The following is a 27,213-nucleotide window of genomic DNA, read 5'->3' as shown; positions in this document are numbered from 1 at the left end:
ATGTCCGCCGATGACCAGCCGGTAGCGCAGGAGGAGGTTTTCCAGAAGCCGGGAGACCTCGTCGAGAGAGATGAAGAGACTGGTGTCATGCAAGTGGAGAGCTTGTGCATGAACTGCCATGACAACGTACGTTTTCCCAAGAGAGATATAGAGAGGACGTGCCTAATAATGCGCTCAGGGAACCACCAGATTACTGCTCCTCCGCGTCCCCTTCTTCCGCGACATTATCCTCGAGTCTTTCGAATGCGAACACTGCCACTTTAAGGACAACTCAGTCAAGTCCGCCGGCCAAATCCAGGAGAAGGGCTCCGTATACACCCTCGACGTTGAGAACGAAGACGACCTCCAGCGCCAGGTTATCCGAAGCGATGTGTCCATTTTCAAGGTCGAGACATTGGGTATCGAGATGCCCAAGGGTGAAAGTCAGCTGACTACAGTGGAGGGTGTTATTCAGAAGATTCACGAGTCGCTCTCCAGCGAGCAGCCATTGCGAAAGGAGCAGGCGCCTGAGCTCCACGATGCCCTTGTGCCAATCATCGACAAGCTACAGAAGATCCTGGACCGGGAAGGCTACCCATTCACCGTTTCTCTGGATGACCCAACAGGCAACTCCTGGATTGCGCCAACAACCCATGATACCGGACGCAAATACAGGCGCCGCGACTACGCTCGTACCCACGAACAGAACGAGCAGCTTGGAATCGCATCTGATCCCGAAGCCGTGAAGAACGAGGGAGAGACCATTGGCAACCCAGACGACCTTGATATTGTTGACGGAAAGGTTTACAGTCTTCCCGCCGATTGCCCTGCCTGCGCGAAGGATTGCGTCGTGAACATGCAGAAGGTCGATATTCCGTACTTTAAGGAGGTTTTCATCCTAAGCAACGTCTGTGACCACTGCGGATACCGCTCGAGCGATGTCAAGACCGGTGGCGAGGTTCCCGAGAAAGGAAAGCGCATTACTCTCAGCGTTGAGACTATCACCGATCTTCACCGTGATATCCTCAAGTCCGATACCTGCGCGCTCCACAGTGAGGAGCTCGAAGTCACCGTACAGCCTGGTACTCTTGGTGGACGGTTCACCACCGTTGAGGGTCTCCTCACCGAAATTCGCGATCAGCTCAAGGGGCAGATCTACGACATTGACGACTCCGCGCAGACCGGGGGTGACAGCATGTCTTCTTCCGACAAGGAGAAATGGGCTCGCTTCTTTAAGCGTCTCGATTCCGCCATTACTGGCGATCTGAAGTTCTCCGTGACGCTTGAGGACCCTATGGCCAACAGTTACGTTCAGGATCTGTGCGCTCCTGCTGCCGACCCTCAACTCAAGACGGAGGAATATACCCGTACCGAAGAGGAGGAAGAGGAGCTTGGTCTTAAAGACATGAAGGTTGAGGGATACGAGGAGGAAGAAGCGAACGAGGAGAAGAAGGGTGAAGAGGAGAACAAGTCATGATCTTAACGATACCCACTCAGACATTGCAACGTCTCCATTTATGATCTTTGATTTATGATGTGTTTTATGATATCTTGGCATCTTGTGAGCATGCTGATGATGGTGCTTTCGTTATTTATCTGTAAATATGGGACTCGACCGGTGGTGTTCGAAAGGGGTTGTTGAAGCATTGGTGATGGGGCACAAAAAGTCTGCTTAGAGGTCGTATTCATGATAGAATTCAATGACGCTTCTCCCGCATTGAACTCTCGTGTTTCTCATTACTCCGTAGGAACAGATGTTGACTATCCATTCGGAGTTTGTCGTCTTGTCATGTTGGTAAGTCGGGCCTTGCGGCCGCCGAGGTTGAGCAGCGGGAGCTGTGACGATAGCAGGAAGCTTCGCCTACAATAGGTTTGGGATCGTGCAGTTTGCTGGATCTCTCTGAACTCGATAGACACCCAAGTTGAGAACAGTCTTTCTGCCCAAACGAGCATGTCTAATCTCTCAGAGGGGGGACGCCCTGTTGCCGCACTCCGTAGTCTTAAGTGATTGAGCGGTACTGCCTTGTATATCGCCAGAGCAAGGTGGACAACCTCGGCCATAGATAAGGGGTTGTTGCGCTGTTCAAGCAAACGGGTTGGCATGAATCGTAACGTTATTGATCCGAAGCGCCTCATATTCCGTCTCTTCGCCCTCCTTCGGCTGAACAACTCTCCCCTTCTTATCAATCTTTGCGTTTGCCTTCTCCAACTTCGTGAGTACATCGCCGCCCTCATCTTGCGCTGTTAAGTTCAACACCTTGCCAAAAACAGTGCTCGTCCCATCGAGATGCGGAGCCGCAGCAAAGGTAATGAAGAACTGGCTTCCGTTTATCGTCTGACCGGTAGCACCCTGAGAGCCGGGCGCTGTCTGGTTTTTTACTGGCCGAGAAGCCATAGACAGGATTCCGCGCGTATTATGCCGAAGGGCGGGAAGCTGGATTTCTTGGTTCAGCGCTGAGGGATGGTAGATTGAAGTGCCGCCTTTCGGAATGTCGTCGAAGGGAAGTATGGCCTTTGTGCTTTCGCCAGAGCTCACTGCTGGTCCGAGGGAGATGTCGCCGCCTTGAATCATGAAGCCGGGCATTAGACGGTGGAACGGGGTGTTGTTGTATGCGCCGGTCGCGCAGAGGGCAATGAAGTTCTAACCAAGGCTCAGATTAGGTACTAGTCGCCGGAATATTGGATATTGAGAGATAATGGATTGTGATGGTGTTGATTCTGGCGCGGTCACCTACCTCCGCGGTCTTGGGCACTGCTTCGCAGAAAAGCTCGACCTTGAGGTCGCCGTGCGTGGTATGGAGCTATGCATTGAGCTTTTGTAAGCCTCTGGTCAAATTATAAGAGCCCTAGATGTTACTCACAGTGACCGACATCGTGCAGAAGTTGTCAGTGAGATGTCAAGAATGCGGAGAAGTATGTCGCGCGGAATGAAGCCTCGGAGGAGAATAGGCTCGGTCACATGACAAACAGTGATATACAGGCACTAGACATGGTTCGAAGCAACAACCACTCCAACCATTTCTCCCCTATCTCGAAGCAACTGACCTGAAGTCTATCACACAGCTAGAAGGTATCTAGCGAGCCATTACTGCCAAACCCGTCTCCCAGCGCCCAGATCGCCCACTTGCTCTAACCATAAATTTGACCATCACTTCTGAACGATCGATATCAACGAAGCCCAACAAGATGAACAACAGGCCTGTCGATCAGGCACTGGCCACTCTGCTGCCCACGCATGCCCAAGATCTCCCGCAAGAGCTTCGGAGCCTTGCCTTATCTTTCGTGGCGCAGTCACGAAGTTCCTCTTCAAGCTTGAGACCGGATGAAGAAATCGCGCGTCCGTTTGCTTGCGCCGAATTGGCTTGCAGAAGGTCCATATATATTATCCAAATCATAATGAGTTGTGATTGTGCAATCAACTGACTATTTGTGCTTCATATAGGCTCGCGCGTACGCTCAATCTACCTCCACTACTCGGCCACCCGCCCTGCCCTCCAAAAACCTACAAAAAGCTATACTCATTCCTTGAGCGATCGTTAAATCTGGCGAGTCCAAGACGTACAGAAAGTGCTTCAGCCTCGGGAACACCGAACCGCTCAGGATCCGCGCCTTCAACGCCGACGAAACAATCAAGGGTTGTACGGAGCCCATCAAAGGCTGCGGCGACGCCGCGCGGGTTAGAGAACACCCCCAGTAAACCAACTCCTCTGAAGAGAGCATACACGAATGACAATGAGTCGCGTACTCTGCAACGACCGAACAAAATACATAATGAAAGCCACTTGACCTCGACCAAGATTCCCGATGCACCGTCTTGGGTGATGACTTCCATCCGGACGGTGTGCAAAACATTATCGACTCCAGCACCACGAATGAGCACATGGTCTAGGCCGCCAATCTCAAGGACCCTCCCTCCACATATCTTCGCGGGTGTATCGTCAATACTTCACTTGGTCGACGGTAAGAATGACTTCGACGAAGACGCAATGGACTTCTTAGTGCCGGTTCTAAACGCCAAGGACAGAGAAAAGGACGATGACTTCAAGGAAGTTGTCAACGCCCTAGTGGTAGCGGTCTATTTCCTGGTTCTCGCCCGCCGACGCCAACCAGCCGAGTCCTCGACAGACACTCAACAAGAAGACACCAGGAAAATGGACAAGAAGACCTTCACCGAGATGCGCCAGACCGCACTCATGAGCCTCGGTCTCCCTCATTCTGAGCGCCGACACCGCGAAGACGTTGACCAGTGGATCGCGCTCATCATGGAACAGGACTGGGCTCATGGCAAGGAGTGGTTTGAGAACATTCCGCTAGCAGGAGATATAGACGGTGACAATGAAGCTCTTTCCGATGACGCCGGAAACGCAGGTGATGATGGCAACAAACGTCTCAAGGCATTACCTGGCGACCATGATCTGTTTTCTTCGGGAGAAGCCTTGAGGCGTGGACTCCTGCCGGGCTTGGGAACAATGATGCAGGACCGCGTGGACTGGCTGAGTCCCGAGCGTCGGGAAGACTACGCCGAGTGGAAGGCAGATATTCTGACTCGGATCGAACAGGCGGAGGCAGCTGCTCGTGGATAAGTAGTATCTTGGACTCCCTACGCGCCTATATGCGGATTCATTAACTATAAACTTGAATGCCATGATACCCGGCCTCGCGGCCTCTCTGTTATTGTCTATCACCATATCTATTCTAATCTAGCATTATCAGCATAAATGACGCACATCCCGGCTTCCAGCGCTGAGAGTCTCAGTAGGAAAAATGGCCGAATCTATAGATGTCCGAATTTCCTGAACAGTTGCAAGTAATATCAAAAGGGGTATAATGAGTTGCAAACCGGAAAAAGCACCAAATATCAATTAATACCAGATACTCCTCGTCCGATGATGAGGGATAGTTTCACGCCCTTGCTTTTCTAATTCCTTCATCGTATCATATAGAAAGAAATCAATCAAAATGGCGTTGATGCCGATGCCTGCGCCTGGTTGGGCGTTGCTCGCACTGCTGCTGTGCCTCGAGTGTCGTCGAAAGTGGCCGGTATGCGCGGCCTGTGTGTCAGTGTGGCTGTCATTGCCGTTCTGTTTTTCAGGAGGTTGTCTGGAATGTCCATTGGGGTGGGAAACACCATTGGAGTGCGAGTGTGAATGTCCATTTGAAAGTGACTTGCTGCTAGTCTTTACCAACTTCGCCTCGGGGTGCTGTTTTTCGATTTCGCGTTTGATCATTTCCACGCACCATATACTGGTTGCGCGAAGTTCGATTTCCCAATTGGAACCGCTGGGGATCTCCTCTTGTTTGCGAATGCGGGTCTCTAGGGGCGGAGAATACATGAGGCATCCAAGGTGGTGAAGCATTTGGGGAATGCGATAGTCTGAAAGCTGATTAGCAATCTAGCTTCAATTTGCTGGATATCCAAGGGAAGAACATACCGGCGAACATCGTGATCTTGTCAATGTCTTGAAACTCGCCGTAGCCCGCCCCGTCGAAGCACGCCCATAGATCTGCAACCAGGATTTGTGCCCGTTTGTAGAGACGTACACGGCGACCGTGGAAGACGGCCTCGTCCCGGAAGCACGAGAAGCTCTCCGCTAGAAGGTTGACTAGAGCAGCGGCTGAATGGTTTGCACTGTAAATGCAATTGGTGAAACTGCCATCAAAGTCCTATGAGAATTCAATGTGTCAGTGGAAATAGTTTTGAACATGCGCAGATCAACATACATTGCATAGTACTCGTCCTGCTTCGCGCAAGCATTCGAGACGTTCTTTGAGCAGAGGCATCTCTTCATCAGTCGCAGAGCGGAAAATGTGCTTGATCAACTCCTCTGTGCACTCCTCCTCGTCTGCCCAGAATTCCGGGTTTGTGATTTCAATTCCTTCGTCCAAAGCTCGTTGCAAAGCAGCCACCAAGCTCCAATATCCGGTCCACTTCTTTCCCCGGTACTCGATCGCAAAGCGCTTGTCCTCCGGCTCGGCGGACCAAAAGCTAAAATTCAGCAAATCCATGGTGAAAATAAAGTCGACTGTGCTTTCGTTTTTGGCCTTTGGGTGTAGCTCATGTTCCGACCAGCTGCTGGTTGAGTATTCTTTCTTTTGCATCTGGCGCCAAATCGTCTCTGCAGCCTCTTTGGTTTTGGAGGGATCTAGCGCGACATCGATAGCATTGTCGAAAACGTATTGTGAGTTTTGCAGGACCTTTGTCTCTGCTGCTCCTGGGTTCGCAGCTCCTCCACCCAGCCCAAGTGACTTGCGGAGAAGCGCGATCAGCTCGTGGTCTACCTCGTCATCAGACATGGGCGGCGATACTTTAGGACAAGCTAGATGCGACGGATAATGAGGACGAAAGATGGAACTCGGATAAATGGTATATGAAAAGGAATGTAGAAATACAAATTATGTGAGAAAGGAATGTGCAAATTTTTCAGAAAAGGAGAGAATGAGAACAAAATAAGACAGCAAATGCCTGGTCCAGTCTTTGTCTTAAGGAGGACCGTCGGTTTATCAAGACCCAAAGATGGACCCAGGAGGCTCCGCTGTGGCAGCCGCAGCCCAAGAACTCCGTGACAGCTGCCAGAAGTCCCGCTGAAGAACGCAAGGTAGCCAATTGAAGTCACTTGCCTGAAAATATCAATATCTCATGAAAATTTTGAGCTCCAACTCAGTTTGTGCGACATCAAAGTGATCTCTTCTTTGTGTTATCCTCTTTTCTTGAGTCATTGCGGAATGCGGAGGAATGCCATACTTATGCAGGGTTATCTAAGCTAGGAAAACGCCAGATAAGAGCCTCAGGCACATTAAGGCATCAAGCATATGCCCACCCATTGTGCTTGAGTGCAACTTGCGTTCGTGTTGCTGAACATAGGACATGGTCTGATGCATCTTATAGGATAGTCTAAGGCTTAGCATAGAAGCTCTGTCAGGGTGGCTTTGGACTACCCTTGTTGGCTTTACATTGATGCCGTGCTTCTAATTCTAACTCTATACCACTGCAACCTGCGGGATTTTATGCCCTTCATGAATCGCTAGCACAAGTCCCTTGTAGATAACGGCTGCTCAGACATGTGTCAGGCAGGGCTCATACAACAAGCCACAGTAACATAGCTTCGGGTGGTTGAGCTTGTATATCGGGACAAGTGCTGCGGGACGGAACGAATTGGCCGGGGTTGCACTCTAGCTATACTGAGACAATCACATCATTGCGGCTGCATCTGAGACCTGTTTACCCTGTTTGATATCTAATTCAGTCAAGCGCATTGCGCATTGGAGTTGCCCATTTGACGCAGATGAGCAACGCATCTGTCTAGCACTGGACCTCAGGTATTATTGAGGAGGGCTGGACTGTCGCTTCGTCATTCTTTCATGTACCGGATTTCCAGCGGCAACCTCTCCTCCTACTACTCTCTTGTGTTCAGCCGCGCCCTGTCCTCAGTTTTTTCTCTTTGTTTTTGCCAATTCTTCTGATACAACTCCGGCTCTTCCTCTTGCGATGCATCTGCCTGCAACCAGCTGTCTTTACTGAGTATCGATTACACCATGACCCGTGACACTTATCTTAAGCGCTCGCTCGGAACGCAAGCCAACCGCATCAGAGAGGTACTTGACCTTCTCGCATTCAGCGAGACCCATGCTTCTACTGTTCAAAGACTGTTCTTTGCGGTCTACTCTATCTTGCGAACATCTGGCTAACACCGTGATCCTCACGTAGTCCCGAGTTCTCCTTGTCGGCGCTGGCGGAATCGGCTGCGAGCTCCTCAAGAACCTCCTCCTCACCGGGTTCGGCGAAATCCACGTCATTGACCTGGACACGATCGACTTGAGCAACCTAAACCGTCAATTCCTCTTCCGACCTGAACACATCAAGAAACCCAAGGCCTTAGTACGTTGCTATTCCTGAGCGTCACCCTTCGCTTGTCGAGCTATTGCGCCTCCGTCCGTTCTTGTGGTTTTGAAGCTGTTCTGACATAGCTGGATGCATGATTAGGTTGCAAAAGATGTTGCGCAAAAGTTTCGGCCCAGCGCGAAGATTGAGGCTTATCACGCCAATATCAAGGACAGCAACTTCGACGTGGATTGGTTTGCGACTTTCAATGTCGTCTTCAATGCGCTTGACAACCTTGATGCGCGGCGTCATGTCAACAAGATGTGCTTAGCTGCTGATGTGCCTTTGGTTGAGAGTGGGACAACTGGCTTCAATGGCCAGGTGCAGGTTATCAAGAGGGTTAGTATATATTGCGTTTTCACTCGGAAGCACCACTGACTTTCTTAGAATGTGACCGAGTGCTACGACTGCAACTCTAAAGAGGTTCCCAAGACATTTCCTGTGTGCACCATTCGAAGTACGCCAAGCCAGCCAATCCACTGCATCGTATGGGCGAAAAGCTATCTCTTGCCGTATGTCGCAAATTCCACGGGTTTAGATTTTACGCATACTAATTTATCATAGCGAGTTGTTCGGAACGAGCGAGGCTGATGCTGAGAACCTTGACTACTCTGAGGATGCCGACAATGGTTTGTTCGCACGTCATTTCAATAAAAACTTCCTAACATTTTTCATAGTGCAAGAACTTGAAAACCTGCAGAGAGAAGCGAGGGCTCTGAGGGAAATCCGCCAATCGATGGGGTCGGCCGAATTCGCCCAGAAGGTCTTTGACAAGGTCTTCAAGGAAGATATCGACCGATTACGCAGAATGGAAGATGCGTGGAAAACCAGAAAGGCTCCGGAACCTCTGGACTTCCGGGAACTGGAAGAGACACTGTCTAGTGTAGAACCCGGTATTTCTTTGAAGGACCAAAAAGTCTGGACAATCTCGGAAAGTTTGGCGGTGTTCAAAGACAGGTGAGTTGGCATCCCTGATCATCAGCCAACCCAGCCCAGCCGCGATAAATCTGCTTTGATGCTTGAACATGCGTCATGTCATTTTTCATGGAGATGTTGTGGCACCTGCTAACTGACTACCCAGTTTGGATCGCTTAAGCAACCGACTGAAGACACTACAAGCGTCCAAAGATGGCTCAGCGGTGATCGAGTTCGACAAGGACGATGTCGATACATTAGACCTCGTCACGGCGAGTGCGAATCTTCGCGCCGCCATCTTCGGAATCGAACGAAAGTCAAAGTTTGACACAAAACGTATGTCTAGCTTCTTTAGCCCTCAGTATCAAGTATCATCGCTAACGCCTGTCCCAGAAATGGCGGGCAATATCATCCCAGCGATTGCAACCACAAATGCTATGACAGCCGGCCTTTGTGTCTTGCAAGCGCTGAAGGTACTAAAAGGTGATTATGACCATGCAAAAATGGTGAGACTTTTCAATCCATTTCTGTTTATCCATGTTGACCTTTTTGTCTTTGATTAGGTTTTTCTCGAGCGATCAGGAGCTCGTGCACTCAACTCCGAAAAACTAAACCCTCCAAATCCACACTGTCCTGTCTGTTCTGTTGCGCACGCTAAAATCGAAGTTGACTTGTCTCGCGCCACATTGAATGACTTGGTTGAGGACGTACTCCGAACACAGCTCAAGTATGGGGAAGAATTTTCGATCAGTACTGAGTTGGGCCTTATCTACGATCCAGACCTCGAGGATAATCTTCCCAAGAAGCTGGTCGATTTGGGAATCAAAACTTCAACTTTCCTAACCGTTATCGACGAAGATGAGCAACCAAGAGTTAACCTCCAGCTCATCGTAGTTGTTCCTAGCGCGCCACCATCAGACGAAAGCACTATCGTGCTGAACAGGATACCCGAAATCCCGCGGAAGCCACAAGCACCTACACCTCCTCCAGAGCCTGAGACCAACGGCATATCAAACTTAGGGAAAAGGAAACGCGACGTTGACGAATCGGAGCTCAACGGTGATCCTCCCACCAAGCGCGTGGCAAGCGTCTCGATTTCAGATGGTGTTGACAAGGCGCATCCCATCGATCTATCAGAGGCTGAAGGGGGCGCTATCCTCATCGACGATGACTGAGGGTGTCGGTACGCAGCAACTATCTACGGCCGACTCTGTAAAATCTTCTTTTTGTTTTAGGCGGCACTTTGGGGTTTGGATTATCGGTCTGCATCTCCATCTTCTTACAAGTGCAATTCATGTATCATACGTCAACCAATTTTCACGATTACGGACGATCTAGCTGGGAATAGATATCACGGCCTTTTATGTGAACCCGAGCTCGCTCCTTCTGATTCCCGGGCGCATTGTTGGCCAATGTATCTAAGCGTTAAGCAGTAGGGTTGCCTCTTCGTGTGCTCGTGGCACGATAGGTCTGCCCAGCATTTTGTTCCTCTTAGTTAATTTGCAGTCAGCTATCCTCTCGTCTGAAGGGCGATCGGGCTAAATCAAATCGCACTCAGTCCACCGTCAAGGTTAATAACGCAGTTATTCGCATACTCGTTCTCAGCCAGAAAGACCGCAGCGTCGGCGACTTCATGAGGCTGACCGAAGCGTCGGAGCGGAATATCTTCTTTGAGCCTGTCATTTTCAGACTGGCTGAAATCTATCAATTGCAAAATAATCCAATTAGTCAACATGCGCAACTAGAAAGGTGAAATAAAGACAAAACTGCAAGCCATACCAGCAATCATAGGCGTCTCGATATACCCCGGCACAATGGCATTAAAGCGGATAACCTCATTGCGCAGCGTCTTGGCCGCCTCAACCGTCAATGACCTCGTCATTCCGAGGACTCCAGCCTTTGACGCAGCGTAGGGGACCGCGCCTGTGCCGCCTTTCAGCGCTAGGAGGGAGGAGATGTTAATGATGCATTTGGAGGGGGTTGCACCGTCGCCGGCACGGTTCTTCATTCGGTTGCGGATTGAGGCGCGGATAAGGGCTCGCGAGGTCAAGAGGGAGCCTTCGAGGTTTGTGCGCAGGACTTGTGATATGGCGCTTGGGTCTGTGCGGGGGAGGACGGTCGAGGTTGATATGCCGGCTGCGTTGATGAGGATGTCGACGGGCTGCTGCGGGTAGGTGTTCAGTATGGAGGCTTGAGTGAGATGACCAAGGACATACCATTGCGCTCTCCAGCTCCCGCGTCCACTCTGCCGCCTCTGAGATGTCACCCACGAGCAGACTAATCCGGCTTGATGAGTCCAACAAGGTACCCGGCGGGGGCTTGCTTCGGTCCTGCGCTTGGTTCTGGTCTTCCTCTGGCGCCCTAGTAGCAACGATATTATCCGCTGTATCAATTTGGCTGGGCTGAGCAGTGGCGGTTGGACGCTCCAATTGCGCCGCTGCGCGTGCGAGGCGTTCATGCGATCGTCCGACGAGAATGATGTGCTCAACTCCTTCGTTGAGAAAGCGCTCCGCGATCGCGAAGCCAATGCCGGAGCTCCCGCCTGTGATCAAACATGTTCGGCCGGCGAGTCTGTTGGAGGGGTGGAATGAGGCGCTGCCCTTGGTGTTTGGGTCGTAGGAGGTGAATAGGCGGGTTTGGATGATGGTTGTTCTATAGTCGAGCTTTGCGCGAATGTGCGCGCGGAGATGAGGGATTGGAGAAGCTGATACCCTGCGGAAGGGATGGACGCAAATGCGATTCATTGTTTGGTTGGATTAGTCTCCGATACCTAGCTGAAATGGTGAGAATATGTGCAAGTATGCTCTTATTTGCAGTCCTGTCGCAGAGCCAGTCATTAACCCACTGGTCAACTCTTAGCATTGGCTGTATCGCATGTGGAAAGATATACCTGGTAGCCGAGATCTATGAGCTCTACATTTCACCAAGAGTGTCTCTCAGACAAGGTCGAGACATTCTTATCCGCGGAGTGCGGGCGGAGCTTGAGCACGGACCACATTTCTGATGGCTGCGCCCCTCCAGCTTTTCTCTCTGAGTTCTGTTTCTCCTCCATCAACCCACCCATCAACATCTACTCTCCAGATACATGAAGATGGCATCTGGAGAAGCGCCACAGCACGAATACGTTACGCTCGTGTCCGGCGACGGGTTTGAGTTCATCATCCCACGAGACACAGCCTGCATTTCCGGCACGATACGTCGCATGCTCGATCCCTCAAGTCAGTGTCCTCGGCTTTACCACGACTCTATCAACACCGGGAAGGGAAAGAGCTTAAGCTAACTGTTTTCTTTTTCGAACAACAGGTAGATTCTCAGAAGCCTTGACCGGTCGCTGCGTCTTTGAGAACCTGAGCGGGGTCGTCCTCGAGAAAGTATGCGAGTATTTCTTCTACAACCAGAAGAACAAGAATCAAACGAACGTACCCGATATGGATATACCGCCGGAGCTGTGCTTGGAGCTTTTGATGGCTGCGGATTATTTGGATACATGATGCCTGGGTATGTTTGACGTGATGGTCGTCTGCTAGGCTGACGGGCTAACGGGCTATGCAGCACCTCTAGGCGATACGATTGATGGCGAAACGATACGGATCTGGGGATGGCTATTTGCATCGGCACGGGAGTTTTATTGGTTTTCTGAGGCGGAACATTTTACTACAATCGGCGTTTCTGGCACATTGGTATACGGGTTTCTTTTCCGAATAGATACGCTTTCTCCGTTTTATTCACCGCGGTGCGTACGGCTTGGCGGTTGTTTCTCTTATTCTTCATACTTTTGTGATCTGAAGTCATGCCCTTTCAGGCTGCCGAGTTTAGCCATCTATCGCATCTGTGTCCAGCCTTTCCTATGGCTGGAGGCTCTAAAGATGATGGCAGATCAGAAGCATCCCCCTCTTTCAGCCTTTTTCCACTTTCCGATGGGTATCTGGCTTCATTCAAGGGGAGACAAGCCGCTCTTGGTTTTTGCCGTTGCGGCAAAAATGTGTAAATCCGTTGGAAAGAGGGTTGGTAGCCCACTCGGCAAATAATCATCGCTTTTTGAATTTGTGCCTGGGCGGCCCCCGGTTCTTGTTCCCACCGGAAGGCCGTTGTGCATAAAGTTTCTCTTTTCCAAATGCCGCGTCTGCGATTTTGAGATAACTTACGACGCCTTGATCAACCACGGCCAGGATGACATTTCGATAGCCGTTCTTCAATCGCACATATAGCTGGCTGTTAGGACGAGGCGGGTTCAAAGGCGTGCTTTCAAGTAGAGTCCAGATTTGGGACACGGTAGGTATGGTGGTAGTTCGGGCGTTTATAACGGCGATCTTGAAATCGGGATCCGGTGGAGCGGACTTGCGGAAACTAGTAGATGGTTTGTAGACATGCCACACGACGGCGTAAGGAAGTCTTGGCTGTGGAGAAGGCGAGGCGGAAGTAACGGGGTCATAAAAAGGTATCAGTGAGAGTTTGCGGTAAATCCTGTCTGTTGGGAAGTATCAGCAATGCTCAAACAAAGTTGGCCGGATTCTTATACCGTAGCTATGATGGAACCCAAGACCAGCAACAGGTCCCACTGCCGTGGTGGGCGCACCATCGCATAGCCATCCCATGAAACGAGAAAAGATCCCAGCTAATCCTGGTCCCTGCCGGGCAACAGACTGTGCAGCCGCTTGTGAAACTTTCTCTTCGTCGCTTTCGCTCCATCCAGGTGCTCGAAGAACAGCGTAACCCAGTCGTCTGAGACCGGTGAAAACAGAGTACCTCTCCATCGTCAATCCTCCACGTCCCATTAAACACGCGTAAGCAGCTTGTAAGCTCATAGGTAGCCCAGAGTCTTCAATGTCGTCTTCGTCTCCGTCGCCGACAGCACAGCGGGGCCACCTTATATCCAGGGTCCCTCTCTCCAGCAGATACAGAGCCTCCTCCGGAAGCAGCCATACCCGGCTCCAGCGATCTGCCTGTCCCAGTGACTTGAAGAATGGTCCCTTCGCCTTTGTAACGTAGACGCATGCGTCCGCCGGTACCTGTGCGCCAATTGAGACCGGTGCTGCTTTCTCGGCTGCTTTCTCGGCCGGGGCCTCTTCAGCAACTGTATCCAGGGACTTAGAGATCGCAGGCGGAGCAGGTCCATTTGGCGCGTAGACTCCGATGAGTAGGTTCTTGGGATGGTGTAGTCGAGGGTATGCGAGGGCATTATGCATAGCCTGCCGCGATGCGGAGAGGATGTCGGCCTGGAAGACGGTCGGGTTCGGCTCGAAGTCCTTTTCACCTCGTTTGGGCAGAGAGAGATTGGCAGTGTCAAGACTATTCATGCGAGAATCAGTATGCTTCAATAAAGGCTAAGTAGAGCTGTAGCGACTGACAAGGAGAGGTTGTTGAGCATGCGAAAGTCCTGCGTTTCATCCGATAAGTCGATGTCGGCATGAGCTCCTCCAGTGGTAGAATTGTTGATCGCATCCTCATCCAAGTCCGCCATGATGAAGACTGGAATCAGCTTCGGTTGATCCGATGGAAGACTGGTGTTGAGTGTTGAGTGGTTGTGCGGAGACGGTAAGGTGCAGTCGCAAAAAAGTTTGGATCGTTATCAGTCGACTGAGGACTCACACTCCGGTCCAGATCTTCCCCACACGTTCCCCCGACTTTATTTACTTCTCTATACATACACCTACTTTGAATCATTCGAGTAACATTATGGATTCTGGAGCTGCGATGAGGACCGGGGTCGACTACAATGAAGTTCTTATTCAGGTATACGCGCTGCCATCCTACTTCGTCGAGACGCCCCGCCTAACCAACATGGCAGATGTCGACGAATCTCAATAATGTTTTGGCCACCTACGGAGCGTCGTCCACTCAATATCAGACAGTGCTGGAAATGCTCAAAGACTCTATGCGCGAAGTGGACAAGACCAGGAGCCAGGGAGCTCAGGAAATCAATCCCGATGTGCTCAGCGTCGCAATGGGTTTCCTGGAAATCGGGAAATGAGGCCGTTTATCTCGCTAGCTTGGCGACGTGAAGCTTACCATTGACTGGGCGACAGTCGGAATGGTAACGTCGGTGCCTGTGAAAGCGCAGCGCAAAAGGGCTGAGCATGAGGGGTACAAACCTCCAACTCCAACATCAACCTCACTCGCCGACAGCCTGTGGATCAAGTCAGCGTGGCCTGAGACCTGGAAGATTGAGTCGCACAGTTTACATCTTTAGGATGCAGTCAACGGCGCGCTCAAGGCTTCTTATTCGGTGACAAGGAACTTCCAAGCTAAGGAAGCACCGGCCCGGTCCTAACTTGGGCCCCAAGCAATATAACTATCTCCTCCTCCTATTCATTTACAACGCGTCTCCATCTCTCCAGCACACTCCCCAGCTGCAATCATGGCCTCTGTCTCAGAAAGCACTCCTCTACTAGCCGACTCAGGCCCCCAAGAGGTCGGCGAATACGGAATTGCTCAAGAGAGCACAGACACCCCTTCTCCGCAAGCGAGACCACCTTACCACCGAATTATAGTAGTCCTCACCCACCTTTCAGCGGCCCTGTCAGTCCTTGCTCTAGTCTTGTACTTGACAGTTGGCTCCCTCGACGCCGCTGGACCAGGCGGCTTCTACCTATTTTGGAACCTAGTTGTAGCCATCCGGGACCTAGCTGCTATCGTACGTACCGACTCTTCCTTTCAAAAGAAGAGGAACAAGATATGCTAACTGAAACCAATCCCAGTGTATCCTAGCTTCCATCGCCTCATCTCTCAATCTAGCTCGCCTTCGACACGCGCGTCGCCCGCTCTGGCTCTGGCCAAACCTACTCGTCGACGCCGTGGTCGTGTTCTTCACCTTTATCATCGTACCAGGAGCTCTAGCGGAGGCCTCCGCCATTAATCCTGACTCGTGGCTTCCTGATCGCCGGGGAGTGGCGACCGCCAGGGCCGTGATCGTGCTGTTGATTGTTGGGCTGATTGCTAGTTTGCTTGTCGGGTATGTTTAATCGCTTCCCCCACCCTTCTCATTGAGGTGGTTATGGCTGGCTAAACCTCAAAACTATAGGCTGGCTCATTTGGCTCTGCTTTTCCTGCGATGCTTTGCATTCTTTCAGAGCGAGCCGTCGCAGGGTCCACGGACTTGGAGGGTTCCTGGTGGCGAGTTCAGGGTTGAGTTTAGTATTAAGTTTCTGCGACAGGGGGATGGTGCTAGGAGGGAGTCTAGCGATGCTGAGGCATGATCTGCCGCTATACTTCTGCCAAAAGGCCGTAGAATCTGGTGTACAGTGGGTACACTTGTCGAGAGATACTTGACTGTACATTCACAGTGATTGAAGTATATCCTACCTGCAATGGTACTGGTACCGTTGCTGTGAACTCTGAGTAAAAGATGGTGCAAGTTAAAGGTATATTCGATTAGGCAGAGCTAGATTGTAACCGGTAGCCAGCCAGATTATTCTGAAAGCAGTCGAGCATAAACTCCTATTCCTACTCCAACCCCTAAGCTCCTCCTAGATTCAACGGCCGTGGCGGAAAGAACCAAGGATAATCCAGAAGAAAAGACCAAGACACGCCCCAGTTCCCAGACCCGACCAGAGACAAGGACAGTAAATACAGAAAGGTATGGCTATCCAGGAAGAATTGAAAGAAAAATAGATAATGAATAAACGAATAAAACGGCAAGATGCAAGAAATAGGTATGAACTCCGTATGCCATGCATTCGTGAAACGTAGTTGGCCTGCTTATGCTTCTGCCTCTGCTTGCCCAGGCTGCAGTGTTGTACGGCGACACGTACGTCTGTGTATATGTGATGTAGTGAGATCTTGCAGTGCAGCACAGGCTGACCTCAGCTTGCTAGTTAGCCACAAAATCGTCAACCCATCGGTCCGTTCTGTATAGTGGCAGTCGGTTCGGGTGGTATGTGTAGAGTGAGATCTTCGGTTGGTGCTTAATGGTGAGGGCATGTTTTGAGTGTAAGCGTGATGAGTTGCGGCACTCCCCGTTCGTTTAATCTATCAGGGGCTTCTTTTGATTGCCGACGATGGCGACTCCTAGATGTCGAAGGCCGTTGGGGTCCGTGGGTCGAACTATTGAAGGTAAGGGTAATGATGGGTTGTCCGGGTTGATGTGGGCGGCTTCTCGAGCTGCTTGTTCGATAGCTTCCATTTCCTCTTTGCATCCAGCGTGATCGAGAGGGCAGACGACGATTGGTTGTCTTATCACAATATCTCGTGCGGATGCTAGATGGGCCTGGAAGTCGTTAGTTTGAGCGAACTATCCTTTCAACTGGCTCCTAGCACAAACCTTGACTGTCAAATAGTATTCAATCTTATAGAGGGTTGCTGTAGTGGTAAACCCGCTAACGGCGTATGTGGGGAATCCTGACTTGCCCCTTGGGAGGATTCCCTCTCCATCACGCATATCCTTCGCTGGGAACACTAGACCCATATTCGTCAGAAATCCAGTCGGAGGCATCTTCACGCCAATTGGTTCCGTCCGTTTCGTTAACGTTTTGACCTTACGTTGAGGCTCGTCACCCTCGTGGTTGTAGATAATCTCCTCATCAATTCCAATGGTGATCTTGTTTATCGTAACCTTTCTGGCCTTGCTGATCCAGTCGGGATTCGGGGACAATTTGACGTAGACACTGACGGGATCGAGAGGGCCATATGACCACCGCGGTAAGGAGATACCCAGCGTCACCAGATGATCCGATACACTTTCCGCAGACTCCGGGCGATTGTACATCCCAAATGTCGATAGCGTGTCATACCGTGCGATAGGAACCGGAAACGAATACTTTCTCTGGTCCGAATGCCCTTGCTGCACCATCACCACAATCTCGTAGAATGTTTCCGCGGTGCGACTGGGCAGCTGCAAGCTAGCCGGCGGAACTCGTCTAGATGCGTCCGGTCCGCCCCGTCCGAAGGGAATAAATAGGACGAACGGCAGGTCCATTGATAGAACTTCCTCGAACTCTCGACCAGCCGGACAACGGAAAAGGAGCATTTCTTTCCCAACGGTATCGGAGATGTCTTTCCTAGGAGGCGCTAGGCGCTTCTTTGCGACCGAGTCTGCTGACGGGTGGATCGTTTCTCGCCGGACGAGAGATACTGTGACGAGCGATACGTTGACGGGGGCCGTGATGCCGACGCTGGGTCTAATCTCGACTTTTCCCTGTATTCGTGGCTGGAAATAGTGAGCGCAATGGTTTATCATATCCTACAGTATATAACGCACCATGGTCGCCGATATCCCCGGGTATCCGATCAGAAAGTTGCCATTTGCAGGCCCCGACACTCGCACAAAGGCGGCCATTGTGAGAGCGCAGCTCCCGCACCACCATCGGCGGGTGGTATGTGAGGGGAATGCGCTTCAGGGAGTGATTGCGGACTATTTGAGCTCGGCGTCAGTAGCCTTGAAGGGTTCATAGAGGGCTCGAGGCGGCACAAGAAAGCTGGCGGTTGATCCGGCGACGCTGACAGTGGTGCAACGGCTTGGAATGGTACCGGTACCTTGGCAGGTCCAGGCACTGCCACGGCCGGATCAAAGCGTTTCGAGAAGGGTCAAGAACGAACTAGGGTTGTCTTGTCGTAAAGGGGTTGAAGTCTCAAGACAGGATCAGGATGGAGAGACGGAGCCGCAGAGGGCGTTGAAAGCGGCTAAGAGTGCAAGTTGATTGTTGGTGCTGCCGGCGTGGTGGGGAAGCTGAATGACTCGGAATACTTAGTCCAGCCTTGCTTCAGCGATGCGAAGTATACAACAACCACTTCAGGCGATCGTAAATCGCAGCGCTTCTCTCTTCGGGCTTATGAGCTGAAAGCACCCCTCCTCACTCGGTGCTCGCTAGCTGATTCCTTTACTCCGTTAGTTCTCCATCTCCAATGATTATCATTACTTCTTCTGTCGTTCGGCGTCTCAAACGTCATCGCTGTTTGGGGTCATCTTACCTTCTTACAAGCAAAGCATCCAACAGATCCTCGAGCAAGCCTAGGCCTGCCGCCTGATAAGATCAACGATATTCCATTATCAATGGGACGCTGACTCCAGGTCTGACGATGGTGAAACCTGGGGCGAGGCCGATGGTCCGTCTTTAGGCGAATATTGCCTGCATTTATATATCACTGCAATCGCTCATTCGTCCAGCGTCCAGCAGCCGGCACATTTGTCGAGTCTACAGAGTACTAATTTGGGTTGTCGTATTGGTGGGGTTTCACTCCACGGAGTACGGAACAAAATGAGGCTCTCTGCGGCTCGTATACTTTGTACCTTACTACCCCGTAGTATGGAGTTGTGTAAGGAGAGCATAAGCACCTACTCATCATAGCAACCCCGCAGGCCTACTTGCACCATGTCGCATTACCAAGAACTAGAAAATCAGGGATGGAAAATTTTATTATGCAAATGTACGGTTCGAGTATGTAGTATTGACCTCTGCAATCTTCTTTTCGTCAGTCCGTGAACTGAGTCTTGACTCTGGATCGGTTGCCCTCGCAACAGGCGATGACATCGTCCCCCACACATCCCGAGCCAGACTTGACCTCCGCACACTCATCGACCTCAACGACATCCTGCAGCCTAGACCGTGAACAGCATCGATATTTCCGACTACAGAATCTCGAATCAAACAATATGCCGCCCGCCCGTCGTCGTGGAGGCAACACTGCTTCCGCCCGCTCCAATCAGCCCGTTTTATCCTTTGGTGCAAAATCCAGGGTAACAAAGCCGTCTGCTGCCCCTTCGACGCCGTCCGAGAAGACCAAAGCTCTAGAGTCCCTTGATTCAGATATCTCCGATAAAGATGTATCGAAATATCTATCAGATTCGAAGTCCGTCGAACCCGGGCAGCCTCATGTGGCTGAGCTTGCTGTGAGGTCTCAAGCAAAGGCCGAGATCGAGCAACCGTTATCGGAGGAGGATAAGAAAGCGGCCAAGATCACAAAGAAGCAGCTGCAACAATATTGGAATACTGAGGAGTCGAAGGATAGGGGCCCCAAAGGTTGATGGTTGCCTTACTTGATAGTGGGAGACGCACTGACCGTCCTTAGTTCATCAAGAGGGCCTTTCGCTGGACGAGAAGATCCTGCGGCATTTTGATCTTTCTAGCCAGTATGGGGTACGTTCCGCACAAGCAGCCATTGAAAATACCCGGCCATTGGGAGGCAACCTCGCTAATAATAGCATCTAGCCTTGCATTGGCATCGCCCGTCTGAAACGATGGAGGCGAGCAAACTCGCTCAAACTTAACCCTCCAGTGGAAGTTCTCTCAGTGCTCTTGAAGCAGGAGGGAACTGCTGGGCAACGCGCTTATATCGATGAATTGATGTCATGAGTCATGCTCCAAAGACGGATGTAACAATTCACCTTGGGCTAATGAGGTGGTTTCTTGACATATATGTTGGCGTTCGACACGAGGGCTAGGTTCGGCGTTTGGAGCATACTGTACATACCCTTTGAAGAATCTCATTTCTATTTTTATTCACCATGGGATACATCTTCAGCCTACCGACGTGTGTCCGTGACCACCAATTGAGTGCTATAGGGGACGGGAACTATCTGCAATCTCGCACAACAGCAAGCAATATTCGAGGGAAATGAGCCGGAGTTCCTCGAGACCCCAAGCTCGAGTGGCTAGCAAATGTGCCGTGCTTCTTGCCACTTCCTCCCAGGCTTTGCCTGTTCCATCTTGAGTTTGCTCGTCACACCCTTTTCCCTGCTCTGACTCTCAACAGAAAGTCTAGTGGTCCTTGAATCCTTGCTCTTTGCTGATGCCTTGCAAGTGGTCATACCTTCTTCTTAGCTGTGCAGCATTGGCACAGATTGCATGCTGGAGAATGCCTTCTTACTCTCTGCTGTATTTTGTCTTGGTAATGCGGAGTCGAGACAAAGTTTTGCGCCTGCGTTAGTCCATTTCGATGTCACCTCAGCAGCCTCTTACGAGCCACCGGCCTGTGTCACTACTCAGCGCGTACACGGGCCCTCAGTTCATCGAAACCAGGGACATTTCTTGATGCACCGTCCAATGAGCGGCTATATACGGAGCTCCTTTTCTCGCAATGCATGTGATCTCAGTGTCTAAAGGGCAAGCCATATGGCCCTTGAAAAGGGTATAAAGTGAGCTGATATTTCCAGAATTGAATGCTGCTTGCTACTGTCTACATTGCCTGTTCTATTCCCTTTGGCTTTATAAAGATAAGGTCCGAGGTTTCCGCAAACCACTTTCTCATCAGAATGAAGCTTTATATCGGGTTTACATTGCTGTTCGGTACCAGCCTCACACTGGCCCAAGGTCTTCCCGATGTGCCCACCTGCTCTGTGAGTCCACCAAAGCGCACGAGAATTCTGCTTATACCTGACTCCCCGGATAGCTACAATGTTTCCTCAACGCCATGTCCAGTGACGGCTGCCCCTCTCTCACCGATTTTGCCTGCCACTGCCGCGAGCCCGCCCTTGTCGAACAAGTGACTCCCTGCGTCGAACAAGCTTGCAGCGAACCAGACCAGTCCTGTACGTCTTAGGTCATCGAGCACTGCATCTCATCTCATGCTCTACATGTTCATCCTCTTCAGAGACTAACCTGCTCAAAGCCGTCTCCAACGTTGTGATGACCGCATGCTCCAGCGCCGGCGTTCCTATCTCCATCCCGCCAGTCGGCGCAACTACAGCTACAACTACAGGAGATGGCCCAACCACGACAGGTGAAAGTGCCACGCCCAGTTCGGTCAACCCCTCTGGGCCTCTCATGACGCCTTCCACTTCGACTGATACGACTACTCCGATGTCGTCGCCGAGTACCCCTGGTGTCTCGAGCCAGCTGATCCCGTCTGATCCGGCTGCTACCTCGTCGCAGTTTCTCGGGGGCGCTGGGTCTTTCCGCGCTGGAGGGAAGTTGGCTGGAGCTGCGGCAGCTATTGCGGCTGGGTATCTGATGTGATGAAGGGATGGTACTAGAGAATTTGTTTCCGTAGAGAATCTATTAGAAGGGCTGTGGCAGGAAGGCTGGGGAGAGAAAGTAGATGTTACATTGTGTCAGTCATCGTGTACTGAGCTTGCTTGATTGCAATTCATAACCTAAGCTATTTGACCTTGAAAACATGCCTTTGGATAATGATCAGTGCGTAGAGTGAATTTGAAGCCACACCTGCAAGCCAATAGGTGGTAATAAAGAAACTAAGATGCAGTGTGCAATGCCTGCTCACTTCTTTGATACATCCAATCTGTACATTTCCTGCTTTGATGCAGTTTAGGGCTAGTACCTCTAGGCCATTGGACTACAAACATCACAGCCCTACTCCAGCTCCAGCACAGGTCTTTGTAAGGATAGTGACCCAGTATCTTTAACCATTGTAGTGCTACCTCATTGCAAGAAACTGAAGTTCACTTGATTAGTCGTGGCTTAGTCGGCGCCGAGAACACAATCACCACAGCGATGCTTGAAAGGCTCTATTCATCTAGGGACTCTTGCTCCTTCCCCTCTCACACTGGAGACTCCCATCGCACCTTCCCTTCCCACTCCACCAACAAAGCCAACAAACATAAACCAAGAGCCCAAGCCAGTATAAATGGGTTCAAGCGGCGCTACAACAATTGACATAACGACGTTCAACGATTTAGACAACCCCACCAAAAAGGACAACGGAAAGAACACAGGAGACCCGACAATAACTGCGAAATGCCGTGGCGTCCTCGACGGTTCAGACGGCCTCAGACGGGGCTCACCGGCCATGACTTTCGTGCTTATCAGATAGTCATGTTCGTCTTGGTGATCCTGGGTTCGCTTCTGTACTCATGGGTTCGCTATGTCTGGCGTACAGGCTGGCTCATATATCAGTGCGTGAACGACGTGTTTTTTGGGGGAAGCAGCGAACCTGTTCAGATATTGTTTTCCACGCTGGAGCTTATCTTCTCGATTCTGGTGAGTTCTCTTTTTTCTTGGGGAGCGCAGCTTGTGGGTCACGGACATTGGGATGCGTTTGTGGTTGCAGTAATAATGATGTGTTTAGATGATGGGGATACTGTTTATACTGTCTTGGGGAACCTCTGAAAAGGGCTTCCGTCCTTGGACCTGGGGTTATCGGGTGTTTTGGTACTTGGCAGGTTATGTTCAAGCCGCTGGATTGACCGGCGAAGGACCGGGCTCGGTAGGTGTTTCGTCTCTGCGAGATGCTTTTATCAGCTTAGTGTTCCTCATCTGCACTGCGAATGGGGTCTGATATGAAATATGCAGGAAGTCGCATCATCTCGCGGTGCACCTGAGCCAGGGAACACCGGGAATGAAGACGCTGACGCCGGTCATGGCCCACATCAAGAGGAGGAGAGTGAAACACATGGCCAAACTGCGCAAGACAGCGATGCTGAGACAAGAAACGCACCATTGCAGGAGGGGACGGCCAATTCACCGAAGAAGACAAGCAAGAAGCAGATCAAGAAGAGCAACCAGAAGGAAAAGGAGAAGAAGAAGAGAAGAAGAGGAAGGAAGTAAACGACAAAATAGTTGCTTACAGCGTCTCGATTTCTTGCTGCTCGCATCACCAGCCGCACCACTCGAGTCCTCAACGTCCGCCATTTCTCCAACATCCTCGATGTGTTCCACGGTAGCTTGGTCATGGTCATCGGCGTCCAGGTAGGCCTGGTAGGTATCGAAGCCCATATCATTCAGGGAACATCCGATCACTATGGTTCCAAATTCTGCATTATCATCGCTTCGAACTCCTGGACCGGCATCTCGCACATCGCAGCCGATCCAAATGGTTCCTGTTTCGGGCTCGTTGTTTTCGTTGTTTTCGCCGCTACGATCGTTCACGGCATCGGTGGTGGTTACAGTGCTAGCTTCAGAAATCTGGTCACTGATGTCGGCTTCGTATCCCGAAGAATGAGGCTCGCTATCATTGGGATTGCTTGAAGACATGGTGGGTTTCAGTGAATCGAGAGGCTGCAAAGAGGAAGTGTATCTGTATCCAGGCTCTATCCAGAAGATATGCTTTATGCTTGGAGTTGATATGACAACAGGAAAATGACAAGGAAGATGCAATGTCCAAGGGAACTGTTTGAAGTAAGGGAATGAAAAGAAAGAGGACGTAGAAAAAGACTAAATGTCAAGGCACAAGAGGGGAGGGAAAAAGCGCGCAAAGGCACACTGCATGCTCGCTTGGTGAATGACCACACCCTAACACCAGAACACCAAGCCTAAAAGGTTCGTCACCAAAGGTCATAACACAAGAAAAATGACATGAAAGAACAGGCAGAGCCCAGGCAATCAGCTGCAACTCAAGAGAAATACCCATTAATAAGTGACTATAACTGGATGTGGAGCTCCCAACATACCCCAGCATCAATATTAAACACCTTTTTGAGAGCCAGCTCTCCATGCCCTGCGCCACTTAAAATCTAGAGTTGTAAGTGAGAATGGTATCACAATGCATCCAAAGATAAGAAATGAATTCAGTGAGTCCCGCAATGCTATATTATGACCATGACTGAAAGAAAAACACAACAAATAGGGATATCAGATACTAGAAGAGAAAACGAGATAACGACAGGGCTACTATACCAACCCTACGGCACCCATAAACGTACAAACCCGCCCACCTCCTGCCGACAGGTCACGCAGCTCCCGAAGTTGTTCATCGCTAGACTCACCCTGCAATCCTCACATATACACAGGCATCGGCAGGGCCAGACGATGATGGAGCGAGAGTTTGTTTGGCAGACGACACAGGGAGGGCCGCTAGATCCTAGGCCCGAGGCGCCGGATTCCCAGGTTTGCTCGGTGTTGCCGTTGCTCGAGGAGGCTGCAGAGCGCTTGTCCAGGATGAGTTTCTCTAAGATTTCGGACTCTTCCTGTGTGCTGGGCTTTTGCTTTCCCTCACTCGAGCTTCTCGCTGCTAGATGGGAGTGCTGCGGGCTTAGCAGGACCTGGGCTCTTTGCCGTTCGACCTGTCTTAGATATTGAAGTCTTGTCATGATTCGTCCTTCTCGCCCGGCGTTGAGGTGAGCTGCTAAGATTCGAGCTTCCTGTCGAGTGGCTTCGTCGCGCGGGTCGAGAAGACGAGCAATCGAGCCAACGTCCATGAGCGACTCTGGCGCAGGGGTGCCATCTCTGGAATACCGGCCGGGGAACGGGTCAGTCTGTGTCGGTGTGCGTCGGCCATCCGATTCGTACTCCCACTCGGAGTCGGTGGCCACGGTCGATACAACACTAGTTGTGTCATCCCAGTCGTCTTCAGGCAGATGATAATCCGGCGTTTGATCTTGGTTGCCCCATGAACCCCCCGCTTTCCACCAATTGTAGAGCTTCTCGTCCAAGCGTTGCTCATCGAAGGAATCTCCGTCACTTGCATTTAGCCGTTCTCTTTTTCTCATCTCTCTCTCGACGTCAAACTCATGGTTGACCGGCAACTCTAGCTCTCCGTCATCCGTAAGCATCCAGAAGTCCAATGGTTCGGCAACGGCCGTGTCTGCTAAGTTATCCTGCGTATCCTTTCCCCTTACAACCCTCCTCATCCATTCTGGCCGAGCAGTGATACCAATCCGAGATAAAGCTTTATCAAAGACATATGCTACCCACTTTAACATGAGATAGAAGATTGCGCGGAAAAAAGCAATCCCCTGGTAGCATCGAACGAGCCCACGGAAGGCACCAACACCGCCAGGGTTAGTTTGATACCGTGAAGTTCGTGACTTGTTGTTCTTAGGCTTCTCAAACTTCTTCTCCCGCCCGTAGCCGGTTTCCCATTCTGACGCAGTTCCCTGGATCTCAAAGGTGACAGGCTCGCCACTTTCCAGCGAAATATCTGCGGTTAGGGGACCCGAGCTTTGCGGCCATGGTTGAGAGGAGCGGCGGCGGGATTGTTCGATCTCAGCAAGTCTATCCTCCTCCAGCCATGTCATATTGCGCGCAACAACCCTCCTTCCCTCGTTAAGAAAGACAGCTTCGCTCGCAGCCGTCAAAGCGGTGAACCCAATCCTGAGCAGGGCAGTGTAAAAATCCTCGTGTCTGCTAAAGCGTACACTGCCAACCTGGTTGGATCCTTGCATATTCTCATGCGCCAGGCCAAATCTCTCACGGAGAGATAACTGTTGGGGGATATCAGAAGGTAGAGAGAAAGCAGTTATGAAAAGGGCAATAGAGTAAATTGCCGCACATACAATGATGCCGACTAGAATCATAAGATGGGGTATGAAGCCGACCACGCACACGGTCGGAAATCTCATAGATAACCCATCAATTTCCACTGGAGATCCATAAACAAGACCCCATGCCATTGCGGCCATGAAACAGAGACCCCAGAAAGTGGTGTTGGTAAGGCGGTATCTGCTTTGCTTGCCGAGAACATCTAGTACATTGGAAGATAAGCAGTGGCAACAAGAGATCAACGCAATCAGCAGTAACTCTGGGGTGACATTCATCCGGTCCAAAATTTGAGATTTAGTGAGCAGTTGAAGGGATGAGCGTGAGCCATCACCGCTGCTGTCTCCGCCTGTGCTTGGTTTGGGTGAGCTGAATGGCCCCAGGCCTAATGACTGACTAATGGTTGATTCTGCTTCGGCGAACGAGAGTGAATGTTCAAAAATGGACATTCCTCCCTCAGGGACAACGGGACGTCCCTGTAATGAGCTTGAGAGTGTTTCCACGAAGTGGCCCAAGCATATTCGCAGAAAAACGGGCCACAGCAACCTGAAAGTGCCGTTAGGAATCTCGGACCCAACGCGGTTCATGCCCATCGCACTGCACGATTGTTGGTCGGTCTCCCATGGAAGTAAAGCCGAGCTGAGTGAATATAGAAAGCCCCCATCTCCACCATGGTCCAATACCAGACTCTTCCCGGGGGCGCCATAGCGGAGTTCAGGATAGCCAGGCGACGTTTGGCATTTGATGGCCCGAAGGAGGGTGTGTATTTGGGAGACAAAAAGAAGAATAGGGATTATGCGTAACGCCAGCCGCCTTGTCCAATCCAAGTGGAGATGTCGCCTTGTAGAAGCATATATCGTGATCCTGTTCAAAACGAGCGCCTCCAAATAATTAGAACATTGGCTCAAGTTAACCAAAAAACCGGAACCCTCACCACTGTGAAACAAGCGAGCGACCACCGACTGGTGAGGTAGGAGAAGAAGCCGCTGAATTTTATGGCGCCCTGTACAAGGTCTGCGAAATGAATACTGGTATCGGCCTGGGCTGCGGCCCCTACCGCGCCTCTTGCAGCCTCCCCAGCAGCCTCCGTTGCCGCCGCCGCAACATGTATTTGTGGTCCCGCACCAGGTGTATTCCAGAGCTGTGTGTTCATATCCTGAAGTCTGACTAGTCTTGCAAGGCGTGTAGGGACGAACGAAATGGCAAACGTTTCTGCTCGTCGGAGCCCGCGGAGGGGGAGTGAGAGAAGATCGCGTGGAGTCAAAGATAGATTTACGGCTGATAAAGAAGATGGCACTGCGGAAGTATTCATGGCGGCCGAAATAATCTCAGCCGCCTGTGTAGAAGACATTT

At 51.1% G+C, this 27,213-nt stretch overlaps 12 protein-coding genes across 12 annotated transcripts; 6 read left to right on the top strand and 6 right to left on the bottom strand.

The window, feature by feature from the left end:
* On the top strand, positions 1 to 1,456 carry zpr1 (zinc finger-containing protein ZPR1; the record flags this gene model as incomplete). Its single annotated transcript, XM_026747907.1, has 2 exons — positions 1 to 126; positions 179 to 1,456. 2 exons carry the CDS (start codon positions 1 to 3, stop codon positions 1,454 to 1,456), a joined length of 1,404 nt encoding a protein of 467 aa, XP_026603739.1.
* Positions 1,457 to 2,062: 606 nt separating this feature from the next.
* Positions 2,063 to 2,852, bottom strand: cyp5 (putative peptidyl-prolyl cis-trans isomerase; the record flags this gene model as incomplete). Its single annotated transcript, XM_026747906.1, has 3 exons — positions 2,063 to 2,620; positions 2,715 to 2,780; positions 2,841 to 2,852. The coding sequence occupies 3 exons, from the start codon at positions 2,850 to 2,852 to the stop codon at positions 2,063 to 2,065; spliced, it is 636 nt and encodes a 211-aa protein (XP_026603738.1).
* A 313-nt stretch (positions 2,853 to 3,165) lies between these two features.
* DSM5745_05889 (uncharacterized protein) lies at positions 3,166 to 4,562 on the top strand (the record flags this gene model as incomplete). Its single annotated transcript, XM_026747905.1, has 2 exons — positions 3,166 to 3,350; positions 3,422 to 4,562. 2 exons carry the CDS (start codon positions 3,166 to 3,168, stop codon positions 4,560 to 4,562), a joined length of 1,326 nt encoding a protein of 441 aa, XP_026603737.1.
* A 279-nt stretch (positions 4,563 to 4,841) lies between these two features.
* On the bottom strand, positions 4,842 to 6,273 carry DSM5745_05888 (queuosine 5'-phosphate N-glycosylase/hydrolase; the record flags this gene model as incomplete). The annotated part of the gene is made up of 3 exons (XM_026747904.1): positions 4,842 to 5,353; positions 5,412 to 5,643; positions 5,701 to 6,273. The coding sequence occupies 3 exons, from the start codon at positions 6,271 to 6,273 to the stop codon at positions 4,842 to 4,844; spliced, it is 1,317 nt and encodes a 438-aa protein (XP_026603736.1).
* Positions 6,274 to 7,512: 1,239 nt separating this feature from the next.
* On the top strand, positions 7,513 to 9,948 carry DSM5745_05887 (E1 ubiquitin-activating protein ubaB; the record flags this gene model as incomplete). The annotated part of the gene is made up of 9 exons (XM_026747903.1): positions 7,513 to 7,572; positions 7,685 to 7,855; positions 7,961 to 8,197; positions 8,246 to 8,370; positions 8,423 to 8,487; positions 8,536 to 8,815; positions 8,940 to 9,109; positions 9,167 to 9,279; positions 9,337 to 9,948. 9 exons carry the CDS (start codon positions 7,513 to 7,515, stop codon positions 9,946 to 9,948), a joined length of 1,833 nt encoding a protein of 610 aa, XP_026603735.1.
* A 368-nt stretch (positions 9,949 to 10,316) lies between these two features.
* DSM5745_05886 (SDR family NAD(P)-dependent oxidoreductase) lies at positions 10,317 to 11,517 on the bottom strand (the record flags this gene model as incomplete). Its single annotated transcript, XM_026747902.1, has 3 exons — positions 10,317 to 10,474; positions 10,553 to 10,937; positions 10,990 to 11,517. 3 exons carry the CDS (start codon positions 11,515 to 11,517, stop codon positions 10,317 to 10,319), a joined length of 1,071 nt encoding a protein of 356 aa, XP_026603734.1.
* Positions 11,518 to 12,801: 1,284 nt separating this feature from the next.
* DSM5745_05885 (uncharacterized protein) lies at positions 12,802 to 14,234 on the bottom strand (the record flags this gene model as incomplete). The annotated part of the gene is made up of 3 exons (XM_026747901.1): positions 12,802 to 13,241; positions 13,293 to 14,062; positions 14,122 to 14,234. 3 exons carry the CDS (start codon positions 14,232 to 14,234, stop codon positions 12,802 to 12,804), a joined length of 1,323 nt encoding a protein of 440 aa, XP_026603733.1.
* An 897-nt stretch (positions 14,235 to 15,131) lies between these two features.
* On the top strand, positions 15,132 to 15,969 carry DSM5745_05884 (uncharacterized protein; the record flags this gene model as incomplete). The annotated part of the gene is made up of 3 exons (XM_026747900.1): positions 15,132 to 15,407; positions 15,472 to 15,725; positions 15,795 to 15,969. The coding sequence occupies 3 exons, from the start codon at positions 15,132 to 15,134 to the stop codon at positions 15,967 to 15,969; spliced, it is 705 nt and encodes a 234-aa protein (XP_026603732.1).
* A 767-nt stretch (positions 15,970 to 16,736) lies between these two features.
* Positions 16,737 to 18,047, bottom strand: DSM5745_05883 (arrestin C-terminal domain-containing protein; the record flags this gene model as incomplete). Its single annotated transcript, XM_026747899.1, has 3 exons — positions 16,737 to 16,979; positions 17,034 to 17,918; positions 17,970 to 18,047. The coding sequence occupies 3 exons, from the start codon at positions 18,045 to 18,047 to the stop codon at positions 16,737 to 16,739; spliced, it is 1,206 nt and encodes a 401-aa protein (XP_026603731.1).
* Positions 18,048 to 19,361: 1,314 nt separating this feature from the next.
* DSM5745_05882 (putative DNA polymerase delta subunit 4) lies at positions 19,362 to 20,061 on the top strand (the record flags this gene model as incomplete). The annotated part of the gene is made up of 3 exons (XM_026747898.1): positions 19,362 to 19,728; positions 19,778 to 19,845; positions 19,918 to 20,061. 3 exons carry the CDS (start codon positions 19,362 to 19,364, stop codon positions 20,059 to 20,061), a joined length of 579 nt encoding a protein of 192 aa, XP_026603730.1.
* An 899-nt stretch (positions 20,062 to 20,960) lies between these two features.
* DSM5745_05881 (CFEM domain-containing protein) lies at positions 20,961 to 21,663 on the top strand (the record flags this gene model as incomplete). The annotated part of the gene is made up of 3 exons (XM_026747897.1): positions 20,961 to 21,044; positions 21,098 to 21,236; positions 21,317 to 21,663. The coding sequence occupies 3 exons, from the start codon at positions 20,961 to 20,963 to the stop codon at positions 21,661 to 21,663; spliced, it is 570 nt and encodes a 189-aa protein (XP_026603729.1).
* A 1,170-nt stretch (positions 21,664 to 22,833) lies between these two features.
* On the bottom strand, positions 22,834 to 27,211 carry DSM5745_05880 (putative ubiquitin-protein ligase (Asi3); the record flags this gene model as incomplete). Its single annotated transcript, XM_026747896.1, has 5 exons — positions 22,834 to 22,925; positions 23,232 to 23,661; positions 24,054 to 24,116; positions 24,369 to 26,822; positions 26,870 to 27,211. 5 exons carry the CDS (start codon positions 27,209 to 27,211, stop codon positions 22,834 to 22,836), a joined length of 3,381 nt encoding a protein of 1,126 aa, XP_026603728.1.
* Positions 27,212 to 27,213: the final 2 nt, after the last annotated feature.

The sequence above is a fragment of the Aspergillus mulundensis genome (assembly GCF_003369625.1).
Source record: "Aspergillus mulundensis strain DSM 5745 chromosome Unknown scaffold_5, whole genome shotgun sequence".
Classification (NCBI taxonomy): domain Eukaryota; kingdom Fungi; phylum Ascomycota; class Eurotiomycetes; order Eurotiales; family Aspergillaceae; genus Aspergillus; species Aspergillus mulundensis.
Note: the sequence above shows the minus strand (reverse complement) of the source record. Positions and strands in the feature narration are given on the sequence as shown.